General features: G+C 36.5%; 1 protein-coding gene across 1 annotated transcript in view; it reads left to right on the plus strand.

The window, feature by feature from the left end:
* DCDC1 (doublecortin domain containing 1) overlaps window positions 1-16,161 on the plus strand; it is a 499,491-nt gene that overhangs the window by 53,769 nt on the left and 429,561 nt on the right. The window contains exons 5-6 of the mRNA XM_005578290.5: window positions 982-1,138; window positions 1,608-1,770. Coding sequence (XP_005578347.3) covers window positions 982-1,138; window positions 1,608-1,770 — 320 coding nt within the window. The remainder of the gene's footprint in view (window positions 1-981; window positions 1,139-1,607; window positions 1,771-16,161) is intronic.

The raw sequence follows: 16,161 nt of genomic DNA on the forward strand, positions 1-16,161 counted from the left end.
GATCATGAAATATCTTTGCTCACACGAACTTATTTAAAAATAAAAATGCTTTCTTTTGGTATTTAACCAATAGTTTGAAACAGAATTGAATGACATTATTATAAAACCATTTTGTAAATATGTTTTCACGTCAAGATTGTTATCGTAAACTGTTAACACAAGAGTTCATAGACAGAAGAAAATATTGGTAAAAACTAATACCAATCAAGCCAAGAAACTAATACCCCACTATTTTCAGATATTTGAATATGTGAATATGTTGTGTTTTTAACTTACATGACATTTTAATTTTAAAATGTTTACTCTTCTTCTGTGGCATTACAAATTAACTTGGTTAGAGAATTATGAAGAAAATTTGACATGTTAGTTTACCACATACTTTTGCTGAGAAAAATCATAAAGATCAAAATTAGTTTTGCCCGAAGATGAATCTTAGAAATCTTCACTTTCACCACTTCCAGACAATTTGAAATAAGAGCAATACAATTAAACTTGGAATCAAAATTTTAAAATCAAAATATTTTTGAATTTTAAATCATTTTTAAAAAAATTAAAGAATTTTGATAAACATGAAACTTGTGTAGAATCTTAGCCATTTGCTGTTTCATGATATTGAGACCATATTACTATTTTTTGTGATCAGAACATATCATATATATATAATTTTTAGTTGCATATGATATATATATATTTTTAAAGGACTGTTGTGTTTTATAAGTAAAGTGATAAAAAATCATTTATTCTGATTTATATGAGCAGTTTTGGCAAACACCGTGTTTAAATTTTTTTTGAATATTTAAATAGTGACAGTGTTATTCTGTAACAACAATCTTATCCTATAAAAAGTTTTGTTAGGTATACTTACATACATAGGAACAATCTTTAGTGCTTATACCTGTTTAAAAAATTCCAGGATAATATTTATTTAAAAATTTTTACTAATTAGCATGCATCAATTTTTCTGTTTTTCTTTTTCTTCAGGGTTGCAGAGTTCTCTTCTTTAAAATTTCAGTCAGCCTGGAATTGGCAGAGATTGTCTCAAAGACACAAACTTCAACCAAGAGTGATTAAAGTAACAGCTTACAAAAATGGATCTAGAACAGTCTTTGCCAAAGTTACTGTACCAACCATCACCTTGGTAACTAGTGTTCCAAAGTTTTCTGAGCTTTATTTTTTTCCCTTAATCTCTTTATAATATAAAAATTGAGAAAATTATTGTTAATATTTTCTTTTTAAGAATCTGAATCTGCAGATTGCTTGTATATATGTAGATTTCATAGGAATTTCACTCTTTTTTAAAAAAATTCAATATATAAATAGTGTATTTAATTAAACAGATGCAATGGCATTATACCTTGTAGAGTTATTAAAATGACAGATCTTTTAAATATTAAAATTAGTCAATAATTAGATATGCTTCATGCTGTGACTTACCTTTTATTTCTATATTTTCAACTGCTAGAAAATAACTGTATTGGTCAAGTTACTAAACTTGGCAAGTGACTCAGTTGGGTTTCTATTTTGATCATTAGAACCTTTCGTTTTGAGGAAAATATATTACTTTCTTTGTCGTAAATCACTTTGACTTACCTCTTGCTTTCTTCTAGCTGCTGGAACAGTGCACAGAAAAGCTGAATCTGAACATGGCCGCAAGACGAGTGTTCTTGGCAGACGGCAAGGAAGCCCTCAAACCTGAAGATATACCCCATGAAGCCGATATTTATGTTTCAACGGGAGAGCCCTTTTTAAATCCACTCAAAAAAATTAAAGGTAAAAAAGATTTAAAAAAATACCCTACCCCCACACATACTGAATTGCTTAAGGGGTGCAATTAAAAAATGATTTTCATCCTGTCTTTTTTGCATGGTTTAACAAAACTAATGTTTACGCATTTACAGCTCAGTAAGAGGATAATGTGCTTAATGAAAGAAAAATCCACTGACAGCCACGTTTATTGCCCTTCATTAGCATTGGTGCTTAATTTAATATAGATCTGAATAGACATTAGGGAGCCTGCAGGAGGTTAAATGGTGAAAATATAATAAATTAAATCAGAGATTATTGAATTTACTGTTTAGTTTCTGTGACACTCAATAGACATAATTCATTAGACTTATTCTCTCAGAAAATAGTTCAAAGTTTCAAGTATCATTTATTCATTTACATTCTTGGTGTTTTTTCAGATAGTATCAACATAATTATGAAAATGTGGCCAATAATGAATATACATTTCTTATATACATATGATTCTTCTAATAACACATTTCATAATAAATGTTCCAGCTTGATTATTTTTTACCTTAAAATGTATAATACAATCCTACACATATTTTCAATTAAGGTTTGCCAAAAAGTTCATTTCTTTCAACATTTCAGAAATGTGGAGATTTTCTAAAATTAAAAAAAAATATAGCATTATTTTTTTCTTCAGTGGATAAGAATACATTTTAAGAGAGAAATAAAAGCACTACTATCTAAGAATATTCTTCCAAGCATGTTGTACCCAGAGTTTGGTATCAAGTGCTATGTATGGTAATCAGATTTAAATAACATGAGGAATAAGGACTTTGCCATAAAAATTCAGTGTGTCTAACTGCTGTACTTTCCTATGCTTTTTATACTTTATTAGAAGTAATTTTTTCCTGCAACTTCTATAAAGCTAGTGAATCAAAGGCAAGTCTAGGCAGTAATTGCATAAGTAGAATAAAAGTAATTCTGGAGTTCATTACAGATGAGGTGATGAAAATCTCCCTTCTGTTAATGTTACTGTATAAAGTCATACTAGCATTTCTCTCTTATATAAACTTTATCTTCAGGAAATAAGCAATTTCTTGAATTCAATAGAAAATTTAAGATAATTTGGTTCTTGTGAAGAAGCTTGTTGCTATAATGCTCATTGAAAATTACCTATCTGATAGTGTAAACTCATATATTTTTCACATTTTGCTTTAAGTTTAAAATATGGCTGGCTGCCTTAATTTTATATTAGTTGAATCATTTGCTTATATAAAAACATGAGTCTTAGTGGGAAAATACTTTTCTGTGACTTTAAAAAATTCAGATATATTTGTAATGATTGCTTCATTAAGATCCTTGATTATTGTTATTAATAAGAAATGCTTGCCTTTCATATGAATAATGGTATTGTGGAAGAGACATATAAAACTTATTTACAGCTAAGCTAAGAAGAAAATCTCCTGGACATGTATTCCTAAAATAATAATGTCACACACATGACTGAGCTTGGTGGATGATTTTTAAATGTACTAACTAATTTCCTCCTACTTTTTGTTTTCTCTTTTATCCTTTTCAAAAGCCAAGTCCAGAACAAAAAACTTCTCTGCTTTGTCTGCATATCTTTGGCTGTGTTTCACTGTGACATGCACTGCTGTTCTTTTAGCACCAAAATGTTGGCACACATTCCTGAAAATTTCACACCATCTCTTGCTGGATCAGCAAGCTTAACCCACCAAAATCTGGTGTTGTGCAATGGTTTTTGACTGATAATCAATCTTTATGCTGCTCGACAGTTGTTGCTGGGACACGGAGTAGAGCAGGTGGCAGATGTGCCTTGTCTTTTGAGAAAAGAAATTGTAGGTGAGCTTGGACACAGACTAGCATATCTCATGTCCATTAAAAAGAGTTAGGATAAGTATAATGGGGAAAAGCCATTCATCCAAGTTAAGCTTATAGATAAGCTTAAACAATGATGTTTGGTTTCTTTTAGAATGTTAAGAATATAAATGTAAATATATATACATTTATATATGAAAGGTAATATTTAACTTGATGTGAGTGATATGCAATATATCACTCACATATTCACATACACTTCTTCAAACCACCAAAACCAGCTTGAAGATTACCTTTCTGTCATCTGTTTTATAGATAAATCGATAATTTTCCAACTAGCCACAAATGTACCATTAAAATAAAAACTTGTATGAATAACTTTGAAAGTGGTAGATGCATGATCAGAAGTTGATTAAAGATACATGATCAGAAGTTGGAAAATTGAACATGCTAAAGGTAAATAGGGGAAAACAGTTGGCAGAATTGATTGTTACTGATGTATCTTTCTAAATGAGCATAAATATTTTATATACAATGGGTAACTGGTCATTATTTTAATTTACAGACTTTTATTCATTCAATAAACATTTATTGAGAGTCTATATGTGCTAGATACTAGGCCAGGTCAGAGAAAGATAAAAGCTGTGGCTCATAGTCTGATTTCTTTTTTATCATTATTCTTTCATCTCTGATTTAAATTTTGATTTAATTTAAAAAAACATATTTTTACTGAGTACCTACTATGTGTGCCCCAGCATAGGGATAAAAGTCCTGGCCTTTAAGGAACTTAAACTGAGTAGATAAGTTATAAATCCTTCAAACTGAGAACACTATTTTACAACATAAATCAAATGGATCTTATTTTATTTCTGACATTGGAAGGCCAAACAAGTCCGTATATATTTTGGCCATTATATTTTCATACTTCATTGGTTTTCGTTATTCATTGGAAAAGCAATGTAGATAGAGGAAGTTGCCTAAGAACGATTTCCAGATTTACTAAGACAGAAAAAATCCGACAGAACATCTCTGATATTTTAACTATTTTACTACGCCTTTTGAGCATCACTGTTGACAACCAGTGGCATTGGATCTAATAGAAAGCCAGAGAGCTATTCATCACATACCTTGAAACACAAAGCTTTCATATGGAGGTCAGGCCAAGGTCAAGACTGACATGAAGCATTCCTTGTTGAAATGCAGTATTAGAATGATTCTTACATTTTAAAGTTGAATATTTAATCAGAAATATTAATTGTATAAGGAAAAGATCAGGAACATAGAAATATTTTAAATAAATACTGTTGAAAATGATGCCTTATTAGGTATTATACTTCTGGCATTTGAAGTTTTTACATTTATTAATAATTCATTGAAATTATGAGTATGCAGTTAATGAATTGCTTGAAAAGGCATATTAAGTTTTCTGATTCATGGCCATGTGGTTTAGGTTTTATTCACAGTTTCCTGAATCTTCTGCTTAATTGTGACACAGCACATGGATCTTGGATCAGATCCATGGAGTTTATGAGTTCAGCTTCTTTATAACTGCTGGAAGCTGTATGTAAGTAATGCAAACATAGCATAATAAATGGTTCGTGCCCTGTGCTTACCTGAATATCTTAAATAAGATGAGGGGAAAACACTGTTTAGACCTAATTCGTTAGGTCCAAGTTCTATTGTATGGAGCTCTGATTGTCTTTAAAATTTTTTGGTTTTATATTTCTACTCTCTCCTATATATCCTATTCTATTACTGGGCTTTCAGAATTATCATTTACAGTGATTCATTTCAGTCCTGAGTTTTGTTAACAAGAAGTGAAACTTGGTATTATGAATAAGATTTTAAACCTTTTATATCCTGTATTGTAAAGATGTAGTCACAGAAAAAAATGCATGAAAGGAATTCTTGATACTACACCTAAGATCTAAATTTAAGCCTAGATATTTTCTACTAACTGCCATGTGATCTACAAAATGAAATAATTTGCTATGACAGCTTGTGATTGACAAGAATATGTGTGAGCACATTTAAAATAGGCCATCTTTTCATGTAGAAGTGTCAGTGAAATGATGGATTCTCATCATTTTAATTATTGATGATTTGGAAATATTTCAATTCCACGACACACAAGACACATTCTAAATAGCAGCATAACACTTTTTCTCATATCTGCGTCCATAATGAAATGTTCTGTCATAATTTGTTTTTCAAAAAATGCATTAGTTTAATGAACCTGGATTCATGCATTATATTCTCTTCCATTTTATGTCTACTGAATTTGTTGATTTTTAAATTGTTATGTTAAAAGCACAAGTTTCAATAGGTGACCCACTACTCACATCACATCATACCTTAATATTTCTGCTGCTAGATCTCAAGACGCTATAGTGCTGCCTACACCAATGGCTGCTTTAGTCTTGCCAAAGCAGATACCAGCCTTTGTGGTATTCACCTGCAGGGCATTCAGTCAGCTACAGTAGTTAGGACTGACTTTCCCAAATTCCCTTTTATCTTTTGGTTTGAATAGTGTATTTATTAGGTTAGATTTTTTGTACATTTTAACTTCCACTACTCTATATATATTCAAAAGGAGGAAGATGGCATTATATGGAGAAAAAAATAACCATTTTCTTCTCAGACAGCATATGATCCTTCTGTTTCTGTAAGTGAGGGTAAAACTATACGAAAAATATTTTATGTATTTTCTACTCCAAAGTTTTAAATCTGTAAATAAAAGAATAGAATATCCTTACTATATAAAATAGGTGTGGATTTCAAGACAATTATGAGATGGACCAATAAAGTGTTCTTAGCCAGTAGGAAAATCTATAGCCTGCATGTGACTGGCAGCATCTCTTTATATTGTCAAATACCAAATCATTGAAAAACACCTAAATTCTTGACATAACCACAAAATGTTGAATTATATTCATTCACAGGGACTGCATTTGTTTACTATACAGATGCTTGCAAACCTATACTGTTCTGTTAACTTGCATGCCTTTACAAAATTGAAAATGAAACAGTTACCTCTAAAGCAAATCACTTAGTTGTCTGCCTACGCTGCTTGTTACTTTACCTGATAATTCATTTATATATTCTATAGTTATGCTTTCTGAGCGGTTTGCTATTCGAACTTTTCACTTTTGAAGGCTTTAGATATCTTGTTAGGAGATTTGTGAGAAATGCATTATTGTTTATTTTAAAGGACACTAGACTCGAAGTCGGATGATGTTGCAAGATTCTAGTCCCTGTGTCTGGTCTTGGGCAAACTGGTTTGTAGTTCAATGTCCTTATCTGTAATATAGATGAAGTAATACTTTAAATGACTCTTGGATATTTCTAATAAAGGTAAATTATTTGAAAATTAAGTGTCTATAAACCCCTGGTCTAAACAGAAAACTTAGAATACCGTCTTATAAACAAAATTAAGACTTAAAGTTAGTGAGAACTTTATGTCCACTTTTACCTTCCTAGAATAGCTGGCTGGGTTCAGGAAAATAACAATAACAAACTTTGTTTCGACTTTCTTTATCACTGCCAGGAAAGCAAACTACAGTGTGAACCTGGGCCAGTCACTTAATCTCACTAAGCCTGAGTTTCTTCATCTGTAAATTGAGGATAGTAATTTACACCTCAACCAGGTGTGGTGGCTCTCACCTGTAATCCCAGCACTTTGGGAGGCCGAGACAAGCAAATCACGAGGTTAAGAGATCAACTGCATCCTGGCCAACATGGGGAAACCCCATCTCTACTAAAAATACAAAAATTAGCTGGGCATGGTGGCCCGCGCCTGTGGTCCCAGACACTCAGGAGGCTGAGGCAAGAAAATTACTTGAACCCGGGAGGCAGAGGTTGCAGTGAGCTGAGATCATGCCACTGCACTCCAGCCTGGTGACAGAGCGAGACTCTGTCTCAAAAAAACAAAAAACAAAACAAAACAAAAGTTTACATCTCGCAGATGTATTATGGGAAGTAAAGAAGATGATACAAAAACCTGGCATATGATAGTTACTTAAAATATTATTTTTCTACCTGCCCTTATTTATTTTCCTTCTTTTGCTCCATCCTTTCTAGGTATGTTTCCACAAGGTTTTCATACAAGTTGTTACACATATCTGATTTTACTAACAAAGGTATTTGCTAGGTCTGAGATCTCGAAATAAATACAACCAAATTAAAATACCTGCCAAGCAGTTATGTATACAGCATGATATGGGAATCTGAGTTAAAGGCTTTGAACTCTCAATATCTATGTGTAGGTCAAAATCAAGGCCTTTTATAAAAGGAGCCCCAAGTGGTCTTAATCTGCTCCATTCCAAAAGTTGTATTTTAAAATATGTTCATGACCCAGGGCTAGCCTTAACTTTAAGCTGCCATAACTTATTTAAAGAAAGTTCATAGAAAAGTTCAGGGAAAGGGTGACAACATTTTGATTGGCACGATAGATGGGATGTTTGTAATTTTAATCAAATGTAAATTGAAGACATACTTCAAATGATATGTCAGACTAGTGTTACTGAGTTAAAATCTAATGACAACCACTGTCATTATTAGTTAAATATAGCCATCATGCCTATAGCAATAAATGATGACACTTAAGAACATGCAGAAACAAAGAGCACAAGTATTTAGAGAAAAGGGAGTGACTAGAAACTCAGTTGAATGCAGGAATGTGACCTGGATTTAATCTATTTACCAGCAATTGTATTTTGGGCAGATGATATAATTGAATATAGCAGTATGTTTTCTTACTGTCAGAGCATTTGTATTTTATAAACTCATCTTGCACTCATGAAATGATGTGCTTATTCATATTTAATGTCATTATCTATACCTATTTGACAGTCATAGCATTGTGTTTTCAAATTTATTGCCCAACTACAAGAGAATGAATTTTTAAAATTAGGATTTTTAATAAGCTTGTGGATCTGAAGTTGCAAGTTTGCTACTTTTTATTCTAGAAGTAGAATAAGGCAGTATTCTTTTGGTACAAGCAAAATGGAAAATTATAATGTTGGAAGCATCCAGATTTATTTAATTTTGTGACAGACATTGGCTTTTTTGAAGTAGACTGAGGAAATATAATTATATTGTAGTTAGACCTTTTAACAGAAAGGCAAGCTAAGAAGTACTTTATCTTTTTCATGGTTTGGTTAAAAATAAACCATGAAAATAAAATAAGACATGGATTCTATGAAATAAAATATAATCTGTGGTTGGAACATAAGGTTCTCTGAGTGCTTTGGGAGAGTAAGTATATGAACAGTCAGGCAGACATGGCAGTCCCTGAGCAGCTGAGATACGACCCTTTTGGGCACTATTTTCCAAGGTTATGCTAAACCTTAGGTCTTCACTAGAGTCTGGTCACCACCTGCATCCTAACCCAGCAGAATCTTAAGTTTCCAGAGAAAAGTACCTAAGGAGAGGAAGACTGGAACAGGTCTAGGTCTGATTGCTTTGGAAGCCACCATGTGTGGTTAGCAAATTTAGAGGGGATAAGGTGATCAGGTGAGAAAAGGGCCCTTTCTTTGGCAGTTGGTTGTGTAGGACAGAGACCTTGCTGAAAGAACTATTGACAAGGTAGTGATTCAAGAAGAGTTCAAAGGGAAAAAGGTAGAGATTCAAGAACATTCCAAAGGAGAAAAGGTTGAGACTCAAGAACAATCCAAAGGGGAACTCGGATGTTACTGCTGTTGAGATTTGTGAACTCTGAATATCTGAGACAGGTCTCAGTCAATTTAGGAAGCTTATTTTGCCAAAGTTAAGGATACATGTCCATGACACAGCCTCAGGAGGTCCTGACGACAGTTGCCCAAGGTGGTCCGAGCACAGCTTGGTTTTCTACATTTGAGGGAGACATGAGACATCAATCAATATATGTAAGGTGAACATTGGTTTGGTCCAGAAAAGCGGGACAACTCAAAGCAAAGATGGGGCAACTCGAAGTGGGGAGGGGCCATTAAGGTCAAAGGTACATGACAGACAAATGATTGCATTCTTTTGAGTCTCTGATTAGCTTTTTAACCTGATTCTTATAAAGGTACCAGATAGTCTCAGTCCCAGGAGTTGAAAATTTTTGAATTTTTGGAGATGAGAAAGTTAATGAAAGACAGAAATGTAGGAAGCATTAGGAAGCATTTGTTAATAATGGCTAGTATGAGGGCTGGCATGGTGGCTCACGTCTGTAATCCTAGCACTTTGGGAGACCGATGCTGGCAGATCACAAGGTCAGGAGTTTGAGACCAGCCTGGCCAATGTGATGAAACCCTGTCTCTACTAAAAATATGAAAAATTAGCTGGGCGTGGTGGTACGTGCCTGTTGTTCCAGTTACTCAGGAGGCTGAGGCAAGAGACTCCCTTGAACCTAGGAGGTGGAGGTTGCAGTGAGCCGAGATCATGCCACTGCACTCCAGCCTGGGTGACATAGCGAGACTCCATCTCAAAAAAATAATAAAAATACAAATAAATTTAAAAAATAATAATGGCCAGTATGTTTTCCTAGAAATTCAAAGTAGATTTAGATGGCATTAGGGTTCTTGTTTGAATTGCTTGGCTCCCTGCCCCACATGCCCTATAGTCTCCTCACTATTTTGTTGCTACTCACTGCACTCACCTCCAGCCTTTGAGAATAGCCTCTTCCTCACCAGGGTTGAACCGTTGTCAAGTCTTTGCTGACCACCTTCCGTTTCTCTGTGTTGGCATGGAAGAGTCAGATTCTGTTTTTCTTCTTGCCTCTGGATGTAATAATGCTTACATTACCCTGACTGTCAGCCCTCGAACCACATTTCTTGATATGAAAACACATGTCCTCGGAGTGGTGATGTACACAAGAATCACTTCCTGTTGCTAAATAGGAGGGTTCCCCAGTTGATATGGTCTGGATCTGTGTCCCCACGGAAATCTCATATTGAATTGTAATCTGAAATGTAATCCCCTCATGCTGGGGAAGATACCTCATGGGAGGTAATTAGATTATGGGGGTGGTCCCCCCCATGCTGTTCTCATAATGGTGAGTGAGTTCTTACTAGATCTGGTGGCTTTATAACGGGCTTTTTGCCTCTTTGCTCTGCACTTCTCCTTCCTGCCATACTGTGAAGAGGGATGTATTTGCTTCTCCTTCCACCATGATTCTAAGTTTCCTGAGGCCCCCCTACCCATGCTGAACTATAAGTCAATTAAACCTCTTTTTAAATAAATTACCCAGTTTTGGGTATGTCTTTATTAGCGGTGTGAAAATGCACTAATACAGTAAATTGGTACCAGGTAGTGGAGCACTGCTCTAAAGATCCCCATAAATGAAGCAACTTTGGAACTAGGTAATGGGCAGAGGTTGGGACAGTTTGGAGGGCTTAGAAGAAGACAGAAAGATGTGGGAAATTTTGGAATGTCCTAGAGACTTGTTGAATGGCTTTGACCAAAATGCTGTTGTTGGCTGGAGCAATAAGGGAAGATCTTAAACTGGATCCTGAAAGGACTTGAGTCTGAATAGGTGAAGTATGGGGTTAAAAGTGAACAGGGTTAATGAACAGATTTGCTTAGGTAAAATAGTGCTTCAAACTAGGGTAAGACAAGAACAGAAAATTTCAATGGCATCAGATTGTCTGTAAACTCTTCTGTTAGACATAAGGTTAGGAAAAAGGACTTGTGTCTTTTTTCATATTCCTTGCACAGAATCTGGCACATGGGATATACTCAACAAGTATTTGTTGACTGCCTGACAGGCCGCTGATGGGCTGACTGACTGGCTGGCTGGCTGACTGACTTGGAGACAACTTCAAAAACTAGTTCCAAGAGTTTTCTCTTTAGGTAACGATAAAATTGATGTCTTAGGAAAATTCAGCTGTGATTGGTGTATAGAATGTCCGAAGTGATGGAGAAGAATCATATACAATTAGAAAGCTCTTGCAGATTTTAGGAGGCTGAGAGAGAAATGGACAAATGGGTCTGGTTGGAAATGGAAAAAAAATGATGCTTTTAAGAGTTACTGTGAAGAAGGAATAACTGAGAGGTCTCCCTTCCTTTACCGTGTCTCACGTCAGATTCCCTAGAAGCAGAACCTGAGATGAGGATTTTAGTGCAAGAGACTTTTTGAGGGAATACTCTTAGTTGAACCATGTAAGGGAGTGAGAGAAGGAGCCTAGAGCAGAGGAAGAAGCACGGCCGAGACACATGTCCACTGGAAATCTAGCCCCAGTCTGGAATGTGAAAGACACCAGAGAATTGCTCCCCTTTGAGGCAAGAGGACTGGCTACTGTGTCCCAGAATCAGTCAATCGTTGACTGTGGGCTGTCTCCCTAGGTAGGAGGGAGGAGATCACAACCTTGCAGGCATTTCCTGACTAGGTTTCTTTCAGTCAAAGGTAATTCTCAGAAGGGTGCAGCTGTGTGATGGTCACAGCCAGGACTCACAGCAACTGGAGTTTGGGTGCACTAGCCTGCTAAAAGGCACCTTGGTGGGGCACCAACAGTGTCTACTACACTATGCACTATAGTCGACCCTCTGTATCCACGGGTTCTGCTTCTGTGGATTCAACCAAATGTGGATCAAAAATACTCAGAAAAAAAGAGTTATAAAAATAACAATAGAACAATAAAAAATAATACAAAAAAAAATACAGTATAACAACTATTTCCTTAGCATTCACATTGTATTAGGTATTATAAATAATCTAGAGATGATTTAAAGTACACAGGGGGATGTGTGTAGGTTATATACAAATACACCTACATTTTATATAAAGGACTTGAGCATCTACAGATTTTGGTATCCTAGGGGTCTTGATAGCAAGCCTCCATGGATACCCAGGGACAACTGTACTTTCTTCACATAGCACCCTGCTGAGAATCTTCCAACAGCTTCCTGTCACATCCAGAATAAAATCCAAATCCTTTATCTTGACCTGAACAATGTGGCCCCTTTGTGCCTCCTCGGCTTTAACCACATACACTCTTTCTGTTTTTTCTCTCTCTTTCCTTCTTCCTTCCTTCCTTCCTTCCTTCCTTCCTTCCTTCCTTCCTTCCTTCCTTCCTTCCTTCCTTCCTTTCTTCCTTCTTTCCTTCCTTTCTCTCACTCTCTTGCTCTTTCTCTCCCTCCCTCCCTCTCTCTCTCTATCTCTTTTTCTTTCTTTCTTTCTTTCTTTCTCTCTTTCTTTCTTCCTTTTTCTTTCTTTCTTTTTTTCTTTCTCTCGCTCTCTTGCTGTCTTTCTTTCTCTCCCTCCCTCTCTCCCTCTTTCTTTCTTTGTCTTTCTTTCTTTCTCTCTCTCTTTCTTTCTCTCCCTCCCTATCTCCCTCCTTCCCTCCCTCCCTCCCTCCCTCTCTCTTTCTTTCTTTCTTTCTTTTTCTTCCTTCCTTCCTTCCTTCCTTCCCTCCCTTCCCTCTTCCTTCCTTCTGTCCTTCCTTCCTCCTTCCTTCCTTCCTTCCTTCCTTCCTCTCTCTCTCTCTTTCTCTCTTCCACCCTTCCTTCCTTCCTTCCTTCCTTCCTTCCTTCCTTCCTTCCTTCCTTCCTTCCTTCCTTCCTTCCTTCCTATGGAGTTTCACTCTTGTTGCCCAGGCTGGAATGCAGTGGCACAATCTCAGCTCACTGCAACCTCTGCCTCCTGGGTTCAAGTGATTCTCCTGCCTCAGCCTCCTGAATAGTTGGGATTACAGACACCCACCACAATGCCTCACTATTTTTTTGTATTTTTAGTAGAGACAGAGTTTCACCATGTTGGCCAGCCTGGTCTAGAACTCCTGACCTCAGGTGATCCACCCGCCTCGGCCACCCAAAGTGCTGGGATTACAGGCATGAGCCACTGCACCTGGTCTATTTTCTTTCTTAAACATGTCAGGCCGATCCTCATTTCGAGTCTCTGTGCTTGATTTTCACTCTGCTTGGAATACCTTTCCCCCAGATTTTCACAACTAACTTCTCATTACATATGCCTCTCTGTTCAGAGAGACCTTACACTGTTGGTTTCTCTGCCAGAGACTGTGAACTGCACAACTAGCTCTGTCCTCCTTACAGTTGTCACCCTGGTGCCTTGATGTGTGGACACCCAATAAATATTGTTGAATGAATAAGCAATTAGTTGGAGAGAAATGAATAAGCAGTATAGGTACAAGGTCTCGCTGAGAGAGTGGATAACTGTAAAAGAAGTGGAAACACTGACAGAAATAAAAACTGTGAAGGGTGAGTCAGTTTGTGTAGAAAGATATGAAATTTTACTTTAGACATTGAATGTGAGATATATGGAAGTGGCAGAAGAGTGCAGTGATTGGGAGCACAGCTTCTTGAACTAAATTCATATCCCAGTGCCACCACATACCAGTAGTATGATCTTGGGCAAGTTAATGCCTCTGTGCCTCAGTGCCTCAGTTTCCTCAACTGTAAATAAGAATAATAATATTACCTATCTCATAAAGTTGTTGAGAGAACAAAATAAGTTAATATCTATAAATCACATAAATAGAGTCTGGCTATAGTATTGTTTTCCATGGAATTTAAGGAGTTCTGCATGTGAAAGAGTTTCAGCCGGAGCTGGGACTAGAGTTGGGTGAGTGAAGTACCAATGGGACACAATTTGAGGAGCCACTTGCTCTGAGGGTTGTGTGAGGGCCCTGCACAGCTTCCTTAAATTTTGCCTCATTGGCCTTCACTCCCCTCACCCTAGTGCTGGCCTTGGAAAACCCTTTATTGGTAAGATTCTCTAAATCTTGGCGCCTGTAACATCTCCCTCTGGCCTTAGTGGGAGTGGTTTCTTGCTCTTTCTAATCTCTGGGTTGCCTAACTGTCCTTCGGTTGCTTCTCAGCCTTTTCTATCACTTACATAACCAATTACCTGCAGTCAGTTTCCTCTGCTCAAATCCTCTGAGTAGATTCTGCTTTCCTGATTGGACTCTGACTGATGTAACAATTAATATACTCCGACACTCCATAATAAGCAATCGAATTTCAGGGAGGTGAGGGAAGAAGCTAACATTTATGGAATGACTTCAATATGTTAGGTAATTTTACATATTATCAGGGGAATCAGCCCCCACTATTTCAATGTAGGTTCTTTCCTATTTTCCCTAAGTGTCAACTGGTCTGAGAAATAAAGAGAAAGAGTACAAAGAGAAATTTTACAGCTGGGCCTCCGGGGGTGTCATCACATATTGGTAGGACTGTGATGGCGACCCTGAGCTGCAAAACCATCAGGTTTTTATTAGGGATTTTAAAAGGGGAGGGGATGTACAAACAGGGAGTAAGTCACAAAGATCACATGCTTCAAAGGGCAGTAAAGATCACAAGGCAAGGCAAAATTAGAATTACTGATGAGGGTCTATGTCCCACTGTGCACTCATTGTCTTGAAAAACATCTTAAGAGGAAACAGGATTCGAGAGCAGACTACCAGTCTGACTAGAATTTACTAGGCTGGAATTTCCTAATCCTAGTAAGCCTGAGGGTACTGCAGGAGATCAGGGCGTATTTCAGTCCTTATCTCAACCACATAAGACAGACACTCCCAGAGTGGCCGTCTATAGACCTACCCCCAGGAATGCATTCCTTCCCCAGGGTCTCAATTATTAATATTCCTTGCTGGGAAAAGAATTCAGCAATATTTCTCCTACTTGCATGCCCGTTTATAGGCTCCCTGCAAGAAGAAAAATATGGCTCTATTCTGCCCGACCCCACAGGCAGTCAGACCTTATGATTATCTTCCCTCGTTCCCGGAAAATCGCTGTTATCCTGTTCTTTTTCAGGGTGCACTGATTTCATATTGTTCAAACACACATATTTTACAGTCAATTTGTACAATAGTGGTCCTGAGGTGACATACATTCTCAACTTATGAAGATGACAGGATTAAGAGATTAAAGACAGACATAAGAAATTATAAGAGTGACTGGGGAAGTGACAAATGTCCATGAAATCTTCACAATTTATGTTCAGAGATTGCAGTAAAGACAGGTGTAAGAAATTGTAAAAGTATTAATTTTGGGAACTGATAAATATCCATGCAATCTTCATCCCTATCAGATAGTGGAGTGATGCTCGCTAGATAATTTTTAATGAGAAATCTGAGATTCAGGGAGGTATAGTACATCTAGTGTCACTAAGAAACAGAGTTAGGGTTCAAACATAGTTTGAAAGTAGAGGTAATACCCTTTCACCATGCAGATTGTGGGTAAACTCCCATTAAACTACAATAATTCATTCTTTTTTTTTCCCCCCCGTGAGGATTTTTTTTTTCCCCAGAGAAATACTGACTGACAATGATCAGCACCTATGGGATCTCCTCCTCTTCTTTTTTTCTTCTTTATTTATTGAGGTCACATAATGCAAAATTAGTAATTTTAAAGTGAGCAATTTAGTAACATTTAGTGCATTCACACTGTCATGTAACTAATACTTCTATCTAGTTCCAAAATATTTCCATCATTTCAAAATAGAACACTTTACCCATTAAGCTTCTCTTCAATCCCCTCTCCTCCCTGCTGCTGGCAACCATCAATGTATGTTCTGTTTTTATAGATTTACCTATTCTGATATTTCATGTAAATGGAATCATATAATATGTCACCTTTTTTATGTCTGGCTTCTTTCATTTAGCATAATGT

This window comes from Macaca fascicularis, chromosome 14, assembly GCF_037993035.2.
Source record: "Macaca fascicularis isolate 582-1 chromosome 14, T2T-MFA8v1.1".
Taxonomy (NCBI): domain Eukaryota; kingdom Metazoa; phylum Chordata; class Mammalia; order Primates; family Cercopithecidae; genus Macaca; species Macaca fascicularis.